General features: G+C 47.9%; 7 protein-coding genes across 7 annotated transcripts; 3 read left to right on the top strand and 4 right to left on the bottom strand.

Annotated features, from left to right (window-relative positions):
- Nucleotides 1-1,271: 1,271 nt before the first annotated feature.
- N7508_003208 (GMF family protein) lies at nucleotides 1,272-1,980 on the bottom strand (the record flags this gene model as incomplete). The annotated part of the gene is made up of 4 exons (XM_058461274.1): nucleotides 1,272-1,463; nucleotides 1,523-1,653; nucleotides 1,799-1,898; nucleotides 1,978-1,980. The coding sequence occupies 4 exons, from the start codon at nucleotides 1,978-1,980 to the stop codon at nucleotides 1,272-1,274; spliced, it is 426 nt and encodes a 141-aa protein (XP_058321851.1).
- A 246-nt stretch (nucleotides 1,981-2,226) lies between these two features.
- N7508_003207 (flavin adenine dinucleotide pyrophosphatase) lies at nucleotides 2,227-3,407 on the top strand (the record flags this gene model as incomplete). Its single annotated transcript, XM_058461273.1, has 3 exons — nucleotides 2,227-2,412; nucleotides 2,478-2,644; nucleotides 2,774-3,407. The coding sequence occupies 3 exons, from the start codon at nucleotides 2,227-2,229 to the stop codon at nucleotides 3,405-3,407; spliced, it is 987 nt and encodes a 328-aa protein (XP_058321850.1).
- Nucleotides 3,408-4,268: 861 nt separating this feature from the next.
- On the bottom strand, nucleotides 4,269-5,155 carry N7508_003206 (Ras family protein; the record flags this gene model as incomplete). Its single annotated transcript, XM_058461272.1, has 4 exons — nucleotides 4,269-4,507; nucleotides 4,600-4,875; nucleotides 4,968-5,082; nucleotides 5,144-5,155. The coding sequence occupies 4 exons, from the start codon at nucleotides 5,153-5,155 to the stop codon at nucleotides 4,269-4,271; spliced, it is 642 nt and encodes a 213-aa protein (XP_058321849.1).
- A 3,075-nt stretch (nucleotides 5,156-8,230) lies between these two features.
- On the top strand, nucleotides 8,231-8,988 carry N7508_003205 (putative pathogenesis associated protein Pep2; the record flags this gene model as incomplete). The annotated part of the gene is made up of 2 exons (XM_058461271.1): nucleotides 8,231-8,358; nucleotides 8,415-8,988. 2 exons carry the CDS (start codon nucleotides 8,231-8,233, stop codon nucleotides 8,986-8,988), a joined length of 702 nt encoding a protein of 233 aa, XP_058321848.1.
- Nucleotides 8,989-9,524: 536 nt separating this feature from the next.
- On the bottom strand, nucleotides 9,525-10,073 carry N7508_003204 (uncharacterized protein; the record flags this gene model as incomplete). The annotated part of the gene is made up of 1 exon (XM_058461270.1): nucleotides 9,525-10,073. One exon carries the CDS (start codon nucleotides 10,071-10,073, stop codon nucleotides 9,525-9,527), a length of 549 nt encoding a protein of 182 aa, XP_058321847.1.
- A 5,221-nt stretch (nucleotides 10,074-15,294) lies between these two features.
- Nucleotides 15,295-15,723, bottom strand: N7508_003203 (uncharacterized protein; the record flags this gene model as incomplete). The annotated part of the gene is made up of 1 exon (XM_058461269.1): nucleotides 15,295-15,723. The coding sequence occupies one exon, from the start codon at nucleotides 15,721-15,723 to the stop codon at nucleotides 15,295-15,297; it is 429 nt and encodes a 142-aa protein (XP_058321846.1).
- A 641-nt stretch (nucleotides 15,724-16,364) lies between these two features.
- N7508_003202 (uncharacterized protein) lies at nucleotides 16,365-17,576 on the top strand (the record flags this gene model as incomplete). The annotated part of the gene is made up of 3 exons (XM_058461268.1): nucleotides 16,365-16,841; nucleotides 16,894-17,437; nucleotides 17,488-17,576. The coding sequence occupies 3 exons, from the start codon at nucleotides 16,365-16,367 to the stop codon at nucleotides 17,574-17,576; spliced, it is 1,110 nt and encodes a 369-aa protein (XP_058321845.1).
- Nucleotides 17,577-17,800: the final 224 nt, after the last annotated feature.

Here is a 17,800-nt window from a genome sequence, read left to right as displayed (position 1 = left end):
GGCCCCTTTGTACCACTCTGCTGGTAACTGCTTGCATTGCCGAGCTGACTTGTTCCGATCTGGTAGGAGATACTGCTGATTTTCAAGCCTCAATTTCGAATTCGGGATACTGTATGGAATATGGAAGTATACAAGTCCCTGTGTGCTGCACCCAAGTATGGAGTACTGTACATGCACACCTAGGCACTGAATCAATCAAGGTGTATCCGTATCCGACCAAGAGATATTGCCCCACAGAATGATTTTTAGGCGAAAGAGATGCAAGTTTAAAGATATCAAATCATGGTGTTGAATATTCTTTCACCTGGGATTGACATACCCCGTAGACCTTGCTGCTCGCTCTCCCTTTTTTTGAGCACCCATTCATGTACGAGAATTAGCGAATACATGGTCATTACTGTTCGTGAACGAGGGAGGGGGTCAAGAGCCGGTTCATAGTCGGCGATCATATCTGTCTAGGCCAAGCAATTGCTGCTATTGCAGTCCATATTCGCTTGGGATTATAATAAATGCTAATGTTTCTGTGTCGCCTGTGATAGGGCTGGATTTCTTCTTCCGAACCTGAATCATGTCGGCTGAGATGATCATCACTGACCATGTTGAAAAGGTTTGCACGATGTGCCGGGACTATGCTGTAGCTGAACTGACTAGCTAGGGTTTAGGTTTAGCGGTGTAGATCGGCCTTGTTATTTACCAGTGGCAGGCGACGATCGAAACCAAGCTAGAGAGATCCTCATCAGGGAAGAGAGACTATTCGTGGTTGATTGGGACTAAACCCCTCGGGAGCAATACAGTCGTTCATTCAACCGTGCCAGCTGGCTAGTTTACCCACCAGCTGAGATGAACTCGGCATCTCCGACTGGAAACAGTTCACTTTCTTCGGGTAAAATGGTGTGAGGGCTGTGTCTGACTGGTACATACCGGCAAGATCTACCGCTAGCTGAAGGCGCCGGACACCGTTGCAAATCATCGGCATGACAGATCACAAATGCCAGTATCAGGCACTGTGGGATCGAGTCCAGCCCCAATTCCAACAATCCCATTCAACTCAGGCGAAAGTGAAAAGCAAAGGGTTATCATTCGACGCCCACATGTGATGTATATTTGTGCATGGGCGACATTCACAAGGTTCAACAGTAAGCCAGTCAAGCCGCTAAACGCCCTATATACAAAAGTACCAGATGTCCGTGTCTTGAGATACATGTCGGGTTGACCCGACCTATCGTCAGGGAGGCTCTGGTCATGCCATTCCTTCAAACCTGCTCGTCGGCTTAGTCCGATCCGGTCAGCTTGGACTTAATGCTGACGATGTCGTCGTCAGATTCGACCTCGATCACCCGGTTGACTTGTGCGCTGGTGCGCATCAGCTCCACTGCGTTGGCATATGACATCCGTTGCATCGGGTTGCAGTTCTCAGGGAGCCAGTAGAGGAGGACGTAAGGGACTGAGGGGCGCCCGTCTTTCTGTGAGGGGATATTGTTTCAGTATATCGCAACCTGATAGGTTATCCAGGACAGCTCACGGTTGTCAATGGGTAGCTGAGAAGGATGAATCGTGGGGAGGACTCTGGGAGGTCGTCGGCCAGATCCTCCATCTTGGAGTAGATCTCATCGTCTTGTGGCCGGATCTCTTGGGTCTTGCTGTCGATGATATCTGCAAGGTGCCGCTTATTAGCCTGATACGAACAAGGGTACCTGCAGATCTGATACAAGATCTCTGCGCAGTCATTTGAGACAAAGCCAGTGTTGTCTTCAGATGTGCGAGATCTGTCAGAAAGTGCAAAGCTAGGGGCTCGTACAGATGATAGCCTGCGCATCCTTCGCTCGCGACGTCCCAAGGCGGAACTTGCGCAGCTTCTCCTTTGTCTCTGGAGAGAAGGAATATAACCGTGAATCAGACTACTCAATATTAGCAATCTATCACGCAGGCACGCGAGCGGCGCTGACGTGGACACGTCAACGTGGTATGACATCTCACCATTGTGGACGATATATGGCAGAGCAGGGAGAGAAAGAAACCAAAGGACTTCTTTTGTGCGAACGTAGATATATGCTCACAGTCAACCCAACAACAGTCGTTCCTAGTAGAATGGAGCTGGAGTGTAGCGAGAATGAAATGCGAAATGCGCCATGCGGGCGGAGATTCCCCCCCCCCCCCCCCCCCCCCCACTTGATCTAATCCCCTTCTCAACTGCTCCAACACCAAATCTCCTGTACAAGTACCTCAATGCTCAGCCGACTGAACCTTCTGACCCGCCACCTCTCACGCTCATTCGCCTCCTCTCATCCCTCCGTCCCTCTCTCAACCCCGTCCTTGACTCCTCCCCTAGCTCCGTTCGCGATGACATCACGGGCAAAGACCATCCACACGGCTGCGTGCCTCGTTATCGGCGATGAGGTCCTCGGTGGAAAGGTGAATACTGTGCCAATGGACACTCATCCACGAGAGGGCACATATTCTAACAAATCCCATGGCAGACCATCGACACCAACTCCCCGTACCTAGCCAAGTTCTGCTTCTCCCTCGGCATGCAGTTGAAGCGAGTCGAAGTCATCCCAGATGACGAGGAAGATATCATAGAAGCCGTGCAGCGCATGAGTTCCCGCTACGATTTTGTCGTTACCAGCGGAGGCATTGGGCCCACGTCCGTACACCCAGATCCAGCCTCTCCCGGTCCCTTGACTGCGCGGTTTTCCCCAGTCCCGAAACCGGAGAACGAGCAACACAACCACCAATATCAAACGTCCAGCTAATACTAATACCCCATCCACAGACACGACGACATCACATACTCCTCAATCGCCAAAGCCTTCAACCTGAAGCTGCAACTGCACCAGCCTGCCTTCGAGCGCATGAAGCGCCTTTCCAAGCCACACCCCATGCAACCAAACTTCGACTGGGAAACACCCTCGCCAGGCCTCAACGCTAAGCTGCGCATGGTTGAGCTCCCCTTTGACCCTAAGATCCCCGCCGAAGACCAAGCCGTCTTCGTCGCGGATGATATGTGGGTTCCCATTGCCGTTGTGAACGGCAACGTGCACATTCTGCCCGGTGTGCCGCGTTTGTTCGAGCGTCTTCTTGAGAACCTTAAGCCTAGTGTTGTTCCCCGTCTTACAGATCCTGAGGGCAAGGGTACTTTCAGGTGTTTGATTAGTACGCCGTTGCCTGAGAGTGCTGTTGCGCCATTCTTGACGGAGCTTGCTGCTAAGGTTGAGCCTAAGGGTATTAAGGTTGGTAGTTACCCTCGTTGGGGTAAGAAGCGGAATACTGTTACCCTTGTCGGAGCTGATAAGGCTTTTATTGAGTCTTTGGTTGCCGAGGTTGAGGAGGGTGTTCAGGGTAAGCTTGTATCTAAGGAGGATGAGCTTGATCCTCCTTCCGACTCGGAGCATGTCTACAGTCAATAGGGACATTGTCTGTGTACCTTGTTAGCTGTTTAGCTCCGGGTGGATTACATATGTTCCCTGTACATAGAGGGCAACGGTTATACTAGAACGCAGGAATGTTATATTAAAACATTGCCGGCAGATACAGATCGAATAGATTGCAGTATGATAGATGGTATATGTCTCTCCAGATCAAGAGCTACACCATCCATAGATACTCAAACAGGACACGCGCCATAGTAATGAGGAGCAAGGAATCCCCCTTGCCGTGAAATAACATATATTGACAGCCGTGTCGTCTCGTATCCCGGGACCGACAAAGATAATAAGAGATAGATAAGAAACACCAAGGATCTTTCGCAAGACTTGAAAAACAATAAAATATAGAGATAAGGACGCAATTCGGACAACAAAAGGGGAATCAAAATGTTTCGTGAGACGAGGTTGGCGTCAAGGTCGTCAAAGCGAATGCGAGCCTCGTCCGAAAGAGCCACACAAAACACCGACACAATTCGACAGGACATTTTTATTCTCGTTTTCGCTTTTTTTTTCGGTGTTTGAGTTTTTCTTTCTGTCGGATGTGTAGTTTTGCTGAGCATGTTTTCCTCCATCGCGTATGTTTTCCGAATGGCATGGGGGGTGTAAGGGGTTTGCAAATGCAGTTGCAGATGCGAATTAAGCGCCATTCAAGAAGTGTAACCAGTTTCCAGCTTTCCAAGGGAAGAAGAAGTAAAAGAGCCTCTTCCCTTATATATAATCAATCCGTTCTCAGTGTAATAACTCTCCAACAATCGTGTGCGCTGCGTGGTCGGATGATTCGGGGTTCTTTCTCAAGGCTCAAGGACATTCACGGATTCGACGTTTTCGAGTTGTTCTTTTTTTTCACATGACCACGCACTTGGAGCAGCAGCCGGCGCTCTCGCCGGGCTCGCTGACATCCATCTTGCCCTCTGGTGCGCGGGCGCCAAACGCGCCGGAGCCCGAGGGGTACGAGGACATCTCCTTGTTGTAGCGGCGGATCTCGCGGACGAGGTCGTAGAAGGCGTTCTCGACGTTGATGCGGGACTTGGCGGAGGTTTCAATAAACTTGCAGCCGAACTGGCGGGCGAGCGCTTCACCCTCTGTTGGACGCGTTGCGTGGTTAGCTATGGGGGTTCCAGGGGAGAGGATAATAGGGGGGGGTGGGGTGAGAGCATGTTGGGACGGAACCTACCCTGCTCGGAGACCACGCGCTCCTTTTCCAAATCGCACTTGTTGGCAACGACGATGATGGGGAAGTAGTCCTTGTCCTTGACGCGCAGGATCTGCTGTTGGAAGGTCATGATTTCTTCGAAGGATTGGCGCGATGTAATCGAGTAAATCAGCAGGAATCCCTCGCCGGTTCGCATATACTGTTCCCGCATTGCCGAGTATTCCTCCTGGCCTGCTGTATCCAGGACGTCCAACAAAGCGACCTCATCGTCGATAACACACTGCTTGCGGTAGGAATCTGTGGACGGTATTCGAATCAGTGCCGTTCATTGCGGGTTCCCCTGGATTCGAAAGGGACGCGATCTGCGCGGGTTGTCAGATTGAGCTCACCTTCGATTGTTGGGTCGTACTCGTCCACAAAGTGGCTCTGGATGAGTTGGATGGTCAAGCAGGACTTTCCGACGCCACCGCCGCCGACAACCACCAGCTTGTATTCTCGTAGGAACTGTAGAGCTCAATCAATGGGGTGCTTCAAACGAATAGAGCTTGGAGGGTAGGGGACTCACCTTTGAGGCCATTATGGGATGAGTGTAGGAGGAAAAAGGGATGAGGATCCAAGTTCCGGGATCCACAAAATGGTAGGAAGAAAACAGTCGGTGGAGAAAAAAGAAGTTCTGGGGAAAAGGAAGAAGAAGAGGAAGGGGGTGAAAGGGAATTCAGGAGATGGTGGGGAGAGTTGATTGGGTAAGGTATTATCTCTTCAATTTACGCAGATTGCATTATATTGCTGCCCCTATTCTATGTTCTATGTTCTCTGTGTTCTCTATGTTCCTGCGATAACTTCTCCTTTCGATATCTGTTCCTGTTGGGCTCCCAGCTTTGCCTTGCAGCTCATTGCATCATCTGAAATCTGTCAATTTTGGTGATTGGACACGTCCACAGACAATTCACTCCTACATGTTAGGTGCCCACTTTGGCTTGTCTCCATCACACTAAGGACTAGCATCTAAACCAGGCCCGCCGATCTTCTGAATTTTCACTCATGCTACCCTATCGCTACAGTATGTAATTGCTGCATGTCGGAGGGAAAATGCGATGCATCTATTTTCCTCTACAAGTCCAGGTTCTTAGATCCTGACGGAAACGCATGGATCTGAGGTTCGTCTGCAAACCCCACCAAGCCATGTGCAGGGTCACATTTGAAGGGCTTAGCGATCGCCTAGAATTCACCCCTCCTTGAAATATAGTTATACTTCAGTCTGTTAGGGTCTTAAAACGTCATTGTGATGGTCCATATCTGTCTTAGTTTAGTCTCAACTTAGGGCTTTGTCCATCTTATGGAACTCAATTCCCGCACAACCTAATTAATTATAGGCTGTCTTCTCGAAGCCCAATCGTTCAGTTCACAACGTCTTCTGGTTGACATGCTAATTTCCACCCGGAGATAAGCTAGACACCTGATCAGCAAGGCTGTAGGGCCCTCGGTATATCCCGTTTGGTTTATAAATTTGCGTGGGAAGATGATTGGTCGGACATATGCCAACAGTGTGGGATTGATGGCTTTGGCTGTCATGCATGTGTCGGCTTCCGGTAGGTGCCACGACGAACTGTGTTTCGGTGGCTGTGGTAGGATGGTAGCGAGCCGCACAGCAAAGTTTACTATAGTCCGGGCAGATGAGGTCGTGCTCAGGCATTCGGTTAGAGATTCTAGACTCAATGCAATGCGATCTGTAATTTCATTTCCTGTGCTAGATTGGATTAAGCTCATAGTAATAGCTGTGTGTTAAGTGGGGAAATATACCCAACTGCAGAGAGCATGTCTCGTCAATGCGTATCAATGATTGACATTTAGGCACTGACAACTAGCTGTTTTATATAAAAACCATCTTGAATGGCACTGTGGGCTTAGCTATGTAGCCTGAAATCAAGAAAGTGGTAACACTTGGACTGGCACCTCGCTAGATTAGCGCCCAGACTCGGAGTGACCAGTAATATCGTATGTGATAGTGCAAGGTACACTGTAAGAGTACCCAGAAGCCCAATTACTGCAAGGATAAAACATGGTAGGACATGTTCAATGCCAATTGGTTTGACGGAGATTTTCTTAATTGGTAGCTGGAAAGATACTGAGTCTACTTCGCCTTCGTAGTCAATACCTTTCACCGGGCCCAAGCCACGCTAGCAAAAAGTGATTGTATAGCTAGAAGTTGTTTCTATGTTTCAGTCACTGTTCTGAGGTTCATATTCCCATATACATTCAGGTGTCTCGACCATGTCGCAAGGTATATTTTCCATCACACGGGGCTAGACACGCATTATATTAGATCTGCGTTCACACAAACTCATAGAATACAACCCAGAAGACCATGCTATAGAAATTAACAAATATATACATGACTAACACAAGAAACCCAGACAGGCATCTCAAAGCATTCTGACTTTAGCTTTGGCAACCCTTTCTTGATCCAAAGCCAAAGCAGCCTTCATAATAATATTCTTTGAAGCTTCTAGCCCAGTCCACAACAAGAATCGATCAGAAGCCTGAGCAAGCAACACCTCAACACCTGAAACAGTCTGCCACTCGGAATGTCTTGAGCCAGAATCAAAAGCGGCTTCTGTCTCAGCTTATACGACATGTCAATACAAAGACCTGCGTGACGCATTCCACCCCCTACAGCATGCACAGTTATATCGCGAAATCACTCGGTCTTTGAAGCGAATGTCCAACAATGGAGAATCTCCTCAAGCTCGCAAAAGTGCCAAGCACAGCCGGTCTGGTAATGAGTTTGCCATACTCAATCATGAAGCACCTTGACGAGCTAGATGAACCGGCTATCATCATTGGTGCATGCAACAATATCTACTACAAGCAGGATGACTGTGAGCTGGAGGTGCAAGCCGGGCGGCGATATATGCTCTTTCGGAGCATTTGCATTGTCTTGATATCTACGTCTTGAATCGCGATGACCACGAGGTGGTGAATTTCATATAAGACTCGACAAAGCTACCAAGTCCCCCCGAGCTCATCCATGTCGAGACACAGAAGCAAGCTGAGGGGCTGGTCAGTCCACACTATATTGTTGGGACAGTACCTAACTTTGAGCCTAAGACGGAGACTGAAGTCGAGGTTGCGACGATGCTTGAGTCTTTCCTATCATGACCGGACGAGGGGGTGTTGTTGGATATGTGTTCTAAGCCTAGAAGAACGAGAATGACCAAGCTGGGTGAGAGGCTAGGATAGTCTTGTGTGGAGGGAACTCATGTCATTGGGTACCAGATTCATGAACAATGAATGGCGTATGTGGGTTGGGAGAGGAGTGTGCGCAGATGTTGGATCGGAAAGGGGCTTGGGATGTTTTGCTAAAGGCGGCTGAGGAAAGCAAGATGATTGATTTTTTAATGTGTCTCTTGATAAAAAAATCGAATGCTATAATCATGCATGCTCTAAAGTAGTTTGTGTTCTATGCGTTTAAAGGGCCTCGGAAGTATACGAACGCTTCCCCCACTTCTCCGCAGTTGATTCCATCGGCAATGAACTGAGCCGAAGGGCGTATACCCGAGACGGATATAAGTGCCTACTTATAGCAAGGTGCGACTTTGGAATTTGACAAACTATATTGCATCCTCAGATATACTGCATTCTGATTACCGTAATGCCCAACTTGCATTCATTGCCCGAAGGCACTTGGCCCAAAAACGCCATCCGGAATAATGGACCAGACAACCTCGTCTTAGAGCGCGTGAAACTTCGCGAGTTAGCCGAAGGCTGGCCGTGCTACCGGTAAATAAAACAAACGACAAACTAGTTGAGAAACCGAAGACTGATAGAATCTCTAGCGATGCATGCGAATGGGAAAACTTCGAATCCATTTTCCATCCAGGAGCCTATGTGTACACCACATGGTCTGGCAGAGTGACATACAAAGAATTCATGGAAGCGTCAAAAGGCGGCATGGATAAAGGTGCCTTCATCATGCACCGATGCCACGGCGCAACGACAGATATCACTGCAGACGCAAGTCGCGCCATTACAAAGATGAAAGCAACCATCACGCAGAGATTCATGATCGATGGTGTCGAAGTCGATGCGGAGGCTGACTGTCGTTTTTGTTTCTTTTTTGAGAAGATTGATGGTCGCTGGGGTGCGCGATTCGTTCGGCATTGGTATGAGAAGGATAAGCTGTTGCCTGTTATTCCAAATCATTTCCCCGAGATCGATCTAGAGAAACTCAATTCTTATCCTGCTGGATATAAGTGTTTGGCGTATTGCCAGGAGCTTACTATGGGGGTTCCTGTGTTGAGGGACATGCCGGGACATAGGAGGCATGTTGGTACTGTTTGTGGGGAGAAGCATGATTTGTTGTATCGGTTTGCTAAAGACTGGTTGGATGGTAAGGAAATTGAGGTTTAGAGTGACAGCTTATCATTTGAAATATATTCAATATGTTTGTTTTAGTTCCAGATGGACGCATCACCTGTGGTGCTGAAGCGTTCAAATTAACCTGAGAGCATCAATTTCGTTGATTGAGCTGAATTCTTTCCTCTAACTTTTTTCAAAGCCGCGATGCCCTTATTTTCATGATCATGAGGGATAACTTTGCCCTCGTATGCCATGGTCCTAGAGAACAACTCCATGCAAATGCATCCCTTGGATCAAAGTCCCGACACAAGCGTCTTGGCAATCTCCTCGACTGGGAGATACCAATTCGTCCTTGTAGGCTGACCCTCCACATGATCAGGATGACCTGCAACTAGTGGTGATCCCATTCTCTCCGCGTCAACTACGTGGACGTAAATGACTTTGGAGACATCAATCTCAGTCACCATCCTCTCAAGTGATGCTTTCAGATCTGCATCAGCATTCAGAGTTTTGCTAGTTGGAGAAGCAGGATCCGCATACACTCTTTTAGCGATATTGAACGTATCAAGACACATTCAGAAACTAGGTCAGCCAACGCGCTTCACAACGGTCCAGAGTTTCTCTCTTGTGTCAAGATGTGTACTCCAGAACAGATTCTCATATGCAAAACATACGAAGGGAGTCTCAGCAACTGCCATAGCTGCAACTTGTCTCAAGTCGGCTGCGATGATATCGAAGTCATCGGTGAGTTGGTCCGCGGAGAGAAAGTTGGCGAGGATTTGGATCGTGGTTGTGTGTAGTCGCTTGACGATTTGCAGCCAAGAGACCATCTTTTTGATCAGTTTTGCATGTTGCTCTCGATCCCTCGGTCTTTCGTAGAGAAGCAATTGTTGAAGACCAATGATTTCGAGACCTTGGGGTTGACAGACTGAGTGGATGTGATCTGCCACTTGGAAGAGTTGGTCTGCTGTAGGAGTATCCTTACCAGGAATATCGCGCGCAGTGTACTCGAGGTCCTCGTAGAACACCTCTATTACTTGAAAGCCTGTGTTTGCAGCTTGGCTTATTCTGTAGTCGAAACCTTGAAGCCAAGCTCGCCTTAGCGAGACGCTCATAATAGCGGGTTGGTAAGTCATATTTGCTGATAAAGCTTCCTGATGAGACCGAGTGGGACAAGCTTGAAATGACGAATACTTTGGACCAAACTCCAGCTGGTATCATGCCCCCAAGCTCGAGACTGGATTGACTAGTGCAGCAATTTGCCCCGGGAATTGAGCCGAGACTAATAGAAATTGTTGATTTATCATTCCCGGTAGACAAAATCGACATGCTGCAGACATATCCTACCTTTACGCATTATTGGCATCCGATTCTAGAACGACATGATGTGTTTCGGGCAATGCACACTAAATTAACAACGGAAACAGGCCATGATAATGGATCACGACTAGCTCTCTGGGCAGTCGTGGCATATCAATCCTGCATGGTCCATGGCAGCCATGCCATGAAGCCAAATATCGTGCAGGTGGAACAATCAATCCATTCTCGAATTATGGTGCGATCTTCAGTCTTGAGATTAGGCCACGTTCAAGCTTTGATAATTTTGGTACTTCTCCGCTTAAAAACAGCGGATATCCAAATTGCGTGGAGGCTAGTCGGGTTGGCTTCTAGGATTCTTGTGATATTAGATACAGCCTCCAAACAAGGCCGGTACTGCCATACCTTCCATGGGTGTATCCTTCTCGACAATATTCTATCTGCTTTCTTGGACAGGTCGCCGTCTTTGTCTTCAGAAGAGCAAGAAAACGAAGGCCCGGTAAATGAAACGAGCATGAAGGAATGAGATATTTGGCCATGGCTCCAACAGTCGTCAGGAGATGCACGCCGAAATACTCACAAGCCCTTCGTGCATTGAGCATCTTTAATAATATCAAACGCCTCATGGTATATTTGTCTTGGCTATCATATTTACCGATCAATATATATCCCGTGGAATGGAGCGAACTATCACTCATCATACAAGCTGGGCACAGGCATTGCGCGGAAAAGTATCCACATAACGACAGTTTAGAGCAAGCCACTCCTCCTGTACTCACTCTGCGTCTCTACTACTTTGTGATTCTGGTCCTCCTGCGCCGAAATGCACTAATTGATCTGAGTGCGAGGGATTTGATCGAGGCATATTCGCGATCCGCCATTACTCAACTACTAGACCTGTACCTGAAATGGGTGGATCATCAACTACATCGCCACTTCTCAGGAGTTTAGCTCTGTAGTCTCTGCAGTTCCCGCATACTATATTTCCTGATCCTGAGAGTCAGGAAAGAAAAACAATTGAAAGACATCTCGCGCCCCATATTTCATATATGAAGAATACCTCGTTTGAGGACTTGGTCTTTATCCAGCAATCAACAAGCGAAATCGAATTCCTGAGCGCTCTACAGTCGGAGCCCATGATACTGCACCAACTATTCGTCAGGAAGGTCTTGTCTAGCCATCCGTCCTAGGCATTCCGAAGACACCATTGGAAGCATCGGTCCCTTCTCTTTCGGTCAGTAGGAGTGATCCTCTTCTTGCTTCTAGCTACCTAGAAGGAGACTGTTTTAATTTGTTTGAGGGTATGGTGACATCAATTCCAGCAAACAGGTATGTGAGTTCTCCTTGGATGATGGTCTATATGCTAAGTTTCTCTAGGCAATAACCAGCTTTTGCCCAGATTCTAGGCCTTTAGGCTGCGGATCAGGAGAAAGACTTTTTTTATATAACTCCAAAGGTTACCGGATGGTTGGTACTAAGAATTGAACAATATGACATTATAGGTCGGCCTAGTGAATATATGTAAGGAGCAATTGAGGAAATTATAGCTTCAGCCTAGATATAACCGCGAACTTTTCATCCTTCTATAGACCCACACACAACTGGTTTGTTGATTGAATTTAAAAAAGAAAAAGAAAGGAAAAAAAAAAAAGAAAATTTGCCGTCATTGCATATGGGGGAAGCAGGTTATGATATAAAAAACAAAAAGTAAACTCCGATAGGGGGAATCGAACCCCCGGCTGTCGTGTGAGAGACGACGATGTTAGCCACTACACCATATCGGAGGGGGACTGCGAATTACCCACTTAGGTTTAGTCTTGACCTCTTAGGTTTAGCGCTCTTTGTCTTTTTGCCTCCCCGTGCGTGGTTGTATATAGTCCCTGCTCTTCCCTCCATCCAACAGCCCCAAGTTTTTTTTTTCGCCTTCTTTCTCCTACGCCTCGCAGGTGAGGCATTTTTGCCATTGACCCGGATCACCGAGCTCCTGAGCTCCGCCACCCCCTTTCCAAAGTCTGACGCGTCGGCTCTTCTGCGACCCCGCGTCTGCAATTCGAACTGCCCTCCCTCCTCCGGCCCTGTTTTCCTTCTCAGGCCCGACCATGGCGTCAGGTGTCACTCGACCGACCTATATTTGGCCTCCACGCATGCGGGCGCGTTTGCCCCACACTCATTCAGGATAATCATCCCTGCGCAGCGGGGCTGCAAATCTGCCTTAGGGCCGACACACCGCGTGAGAGCCTTTTGTCGACCCTGGCTGATAGCGCTCGCCTCAACCTAAAACCGAAGATGGTCGGATCGGATTACTCGGTTTAATAAACTGATCAGATTGTCTCAGCCGTGAGTCGCGTCAGCCGGTTCTTGCTCAGTCAGCGCAGTTAAGTGACAAAATAGGGACAGTTTTTATATTTTTACGATGACTGTAATAGTTCACGGCGGTCATATCGGGCCCTAGGACGGCTTTCGGATCCACAAAGCGGCGAGGCGACGCCCTAGGCGCCGCGCAAACATCTTCTCCCCTCGATGTACACCAGTGTATCGCGCAAGCTATTCCAGATATTCACGCGTCTCCATATCATCAAGGCGCCTTGTGACCGCATTTCTTGGTTCCATTAGTGATTGGCATAGAGGACGAGATAGAAGGACAAGGAACCTATTATGCGGGCTGGAGATGGAGGGGGCATGTATCTCCGTGCTGGTCCAGTTTTACGTGTTCTGTGTACTGTCTCGAACCATGGAACGACTGGCTAGCAGAGCCCCTTCAAATCAGTGATGGTGACACTGGGTGCAGATGATGCGCAGACGTATACCCACCAATGTTTGAGCAAAGAGTCGACAAATGCTTGCAGATGCTGGCTGGGGTGATTGATTCAGGAAGACCAAATGCGTTTAAATGTGCTTTCCCGGGACGCAAATCGTCTGGCACATGGCGACTGGAATATGCACCAAAAGGCTTCGGTGGCGCGCATAGCGGAAGACATCTTTACAATATGAACGGCGGCAACGTGAATGAAGTAGACTACTTTTTCATGAGGCGAGAAAATATGGAGCAAAAACCATCAGAAGATACCATTATTCTTCGCTTGCCTAATAGAGAAAACCGTTCACCTGATGTCACCTTATATGTCCGAGATCAAGAATCAACCGTTCTCAACGAAGCTTTGGATAATCTACCATGGACATTCTTGTCATGGTCGATTCATAGAGGACTGCGTGATCTTCTCGTCGCGTTTTCAAAAGAAAGAATGGACCGCTATCGGGATTGTTTAGCAAAAACGCTCAGCCTCGCGGTATTGAATATGCCTGAAAAGTTGAACGCAAGAGGGTGGGATCCGCAATTTGTGAGACACGAGATGGCAGGCATGGCATCAAGCGCAGTTCTAGCGGGCCAAGGTAATTCAGGGGACGCTGTCCGGGTTGTAACTGATATAGCGGCAATTTTGTGGGACGGAGACGCCTCGACTCTTGATGAAACACATTTTTGGAGACAAAAGACCCCCGAGCCCTGTTCCGCAATTTTAAGCCCAATGGCCGTTGTTGCTCTTGTCAAATGCTTCGTACTAGAATGGAGCCTTGATTTAGACTACCAGATGTACCATGATCTCCCGTTGGAGCTCTATCTCGGCTGAACCGCACCCTCGTCTGCTGGGATTGGAAAATTTCTTCGACAAATTCTCCCAGGATCATGTGTAGCCAGGAAGTCGATGTCGGTACTGGGACCAAGCTCCGCCTCACCACAACCACAATGCTCGTCTAACCCGGCCATTACGGGGTTAGATACGGATCCAAAGGAGCATACTTGTCTTCAACCACTATGAAATAGCGTCCATGCCTGGGTTGGGAGAATTGATGGGTCCGTATATGATCAATGCAGGCCAATTCGAAGGTTCAAGCGAGATTGATCCTCTACACTATCAAGTTAGCAAATCAGAAATGCTGTAAGACTTCTCACTAAAGGCTTGCGCACATTCTTTGTAGAAGATCTTTTACTTGCTGGACCAAGAAGAGGAGGCATGAACAAGTACTTATTAATCGAAGGGCTTCGACTAAAGAGGAGTATCTACGTCTCTGCCGAAGAACCAACCGTTATTACTGGCCTGATAGATTGGCAATCAACCAGCATTGAGCCCGCGTTTATTTATGCCAACGAGACACCTGATTTCGCTGCGCTCCCAAGGGTCCCCGAGGAAGATCCACTCGAGAACGAACAGAATGAAACGGAAGTTTCTGGACAAAAGGAACGAGAATTAAAAGATGCATCCGTCTGTTATCAAACATATGATGTGGTCATGACAGCCCTTGTTCATAAGCTTCGTCCTGCAAGATTACTTGATCCGACTCTTTTTCGACTCTTCCACTACTGTCACACAACTTGGAGAGACTCCGCTGTCGCTGTCCGCCAAGAGTTAATTGAGCTCTCAGCTCGCTGGGCGGAACTAGGGCTAGAGGGCTCATGTCCATATTCTCCCACAGAAGCGGAATTGAAACAGCATGCTCGAGACTAAAGATCTTGAGGCTTTTCAGGCACTTAAGTCATGGCTAAGAGACAACCTTGATACAAATTCTGACGGGTGGATCCCGAATGAAATATAGGACGCTGCGAGGGTTGCTTATTGCACAGCGTATAAAGAATGGATACAGACTGCCAAAGAAGCCGAGTCCCGTGGCGAAGACATGACAGTAGCAAAGGCGGACAAGATATGGCCATTTGATGCTAGATAGAAACCAGGGATAGGTAATCAAAAAGTCAGCTGGTCACTGTCTCTAGTGTCTACTCTAAACCTAGTCCAACCCTTACGTTAGCTTTTCGGCGTGATGTTTGTTTCTGCCTGGCTGGGCAGTTTTTAAGCAAATCTCGCCAGTTCCTAGGAGTAAGCAGATTATTTACAGGCTGACAAAGTGAAGCAGGACCCCCATTTAAGGAATCGTCATATATACTAATAGCAAACGCCCACTAATCAAATGTTGCAAAATCGCAGGCGCTAAACAATCCAGATCTAATCATCTGATATGGAGTAGTAACCAGATCCCCCCAAAATCACTCTATATACGAATCCAAGCATACCCATACCGACACCCATCATGAAGTCTTTCGTCCGTGTTGCCATCCGGATCATCATACAGCCCATCATTAATGCCGTCCACATCCAAAGGGATCTCCCATCTTTTGAAACCGATCAGCGGACGACGTACTCGAACTGATTTTCCCATCTCATCTAATCTCATCCGCTCGGTGTGGATCGATGGGTGTATGGCGATTATTAATCCGCATGTTATGGCGAACCCGGTCCAAAGACATATTTTGCCGATTGTTGGGAGATAATCGGCTATCCAGGCAAGACTGAATGATCCAAAGAAGACGTAAGAGTAGTAGAATAATTTGAAATGTGGGATTGTGTAGTATATATTAAATGGTATTCGGGGGCGCTCATCATCCTTGGGGATATTTGGGAGGCGAGTGTTGACTGGCATTGTGAATATATGGGAAGATAGATGGATGATAAGGGGGAGGTAAGAGAAGAGAGACGAACTGGAGGCTGACTTAAGGAACGAGGTGGGTCGTTAAAGGGTCATTTCGACCAATCAGATGTGGTGAAAAGTTTGTGGAGAAAACCGGTGCTATGTAGCCCTCTCACTACGGATCAAATTCTCCGCCAACCTGTTATAATCCCTGTACTCCGTATGCTAGAAAAAATCGCGCACCTCATAGCTTTTCCTGTCCCCATCATTTCAACTCCTAGTGCCCTTGGTTATCTAAGACACACAGTAGTTGGGGGCGGTGACATCATATTATATGCAACGCAACGATTCTCAAGTAGTCCAGACTAGACAAGCCATGAACTAGGCTCTATCAGGAAATTGTTCCTGTCTGGACGATCATCTCATTGGCGCTTCAGAGAAGGCTGATTCAAGCCCGTGCGCTTCATCCATGGATCAAGTCCGTAAGCCTGCAGTACAGTATATGGAAAGTGTATGAGCAACCGATGGGACAAATTTTGAGCCCCCGTCACAAATCAGACTCTAGGCCAAAGTAAACTTATAAAAAGGTCCCCTCGGTTGCGTCTCTTCACTCAAAGAGCAATTATATCCTCTCTATCTTTACCTTAGCAACAATGGTCCGCATCTTCCCAGTCTGGATTGCTCTCTCGGGTTTGAGTTTTGTCGTGGCCGGTACTAAATGGACTCCAGAAAACTTTGACTGGGACAGTCTTACTTGCAACGACACTATCCCAAGTGGCCTTTGGATGAACAGACATGAGGCTCCTCCGACCACAGACCTTTCACTGCTCCCAGATCATCATCCCACCAATATCAATTCTGTCGGAATCTCACAGGTTGCTGTCCTGGCTGTACTTGGATGGGCCTGGAGAGGAGCTAGTCTTGCTGCTGCCACTATCGGCTTGAAGAATTCTGTCCATTCCTGCAAGCAGACTGCTAACGGTGATGCTGGCTGGGGTCCCTGTATTGAAGGCCTCTTCACTACCGTTGTTGGCTTCGGTGGTGTTGCTTCTGCCGAGAGGAAGCTTCTCCATAGGGGTGGTCGGTTGATCATGCCTAATCGGTTCCTTGCGGATGGTACTGTGGATTTGGTGAGCTTTTCTCTTCTAACGAGTATGAATATGAAAACCTAATTGATAACAGGAAATGAACACCCTCACCAGACGTGATGTCGACGCCCAGAACAACCACGATGATTTCGTCTACATTCAGCTTCGGAGCCTTTCCTCGCGTGATCCTGAATTCCTCGGATACGCAAAAAGCGATCATCGTCTCGCGAAGAAGGACTTTGGTAACCACCCTCTTGTGCCCATGTTTCGATTCGATCACTTCAAGCATGGCAGCATGGAAATGACTACCCGGGACACTATGAACGGTACCTTCATCACTGCTGCCTATACGGGCCATCCTACTCATCTGCTGGGCCGTCACCAGATTGAAGATCTCAAGACCAATATGAAGCGCCAGGAAGTTTATGATAAGGAGGCGCTGAATACTGGAGTTCTTGAGGCTCGATTCGACGCTGATGCCTCTAGATCTGACCCTGCCTCTATAAGCGCTGATGCTAAAACCCTTTTTAACACCTTCGAGCCCGAAGTTAGCTGCTTTATGGGCGGTAATGTGAAGGATCACAGTGTCCTAGATGTCCAGATGTATGACAAGACAAACAAAGCTACATTTGGCTTCGGTATGTTTTTAATCTTGTCCATTCCTCTTGAGTCTTGTTGACGCATTTAGGCACGATTGGAGTGTTCAACAACGACGATGATGCGCATTCCATTGAAGAAATGGAACCCGCAGGAATGCCTTTAAGCCAATGCAAGTAAGCATGCGTTGAGAGTAGGGTATCTGATATATCGAAAAGATATCTCTGTACATACTCGTTCAGAATAGTGAGAGAAATCAATTTCCGATGCGGGCACGTAACTCGGGACTATATACGAAATTCCACGTAATCTAGCGTACTCGAACCCTAATAGCATTTTCCCATCTTCATACGACAAATATAGTGGAAAAGTCTACAACCCCGCCCAAAACGCACACGACGTAA

This window comes from Penicillium antarcticum (genome assembly GCF_028974205.1).
Source record: "Penicillium antarcticum strain IBT 31339 chromosome Unknown utg000003l_segment0_segment0, whole genome shotgun sequence".
Lineage (NCBI taxonomy): Eukaryota > Fungi > Ascomycota > Eurotiomycetes > Eurotiales > Aspergillaceae > Penicillium > Penicillium antarcticum.
The sequence above is the reverse complement of the archived record's forward strand: the minus strand, read 5'-3'. Positions and strand labels throughout refer to the sequence as shown.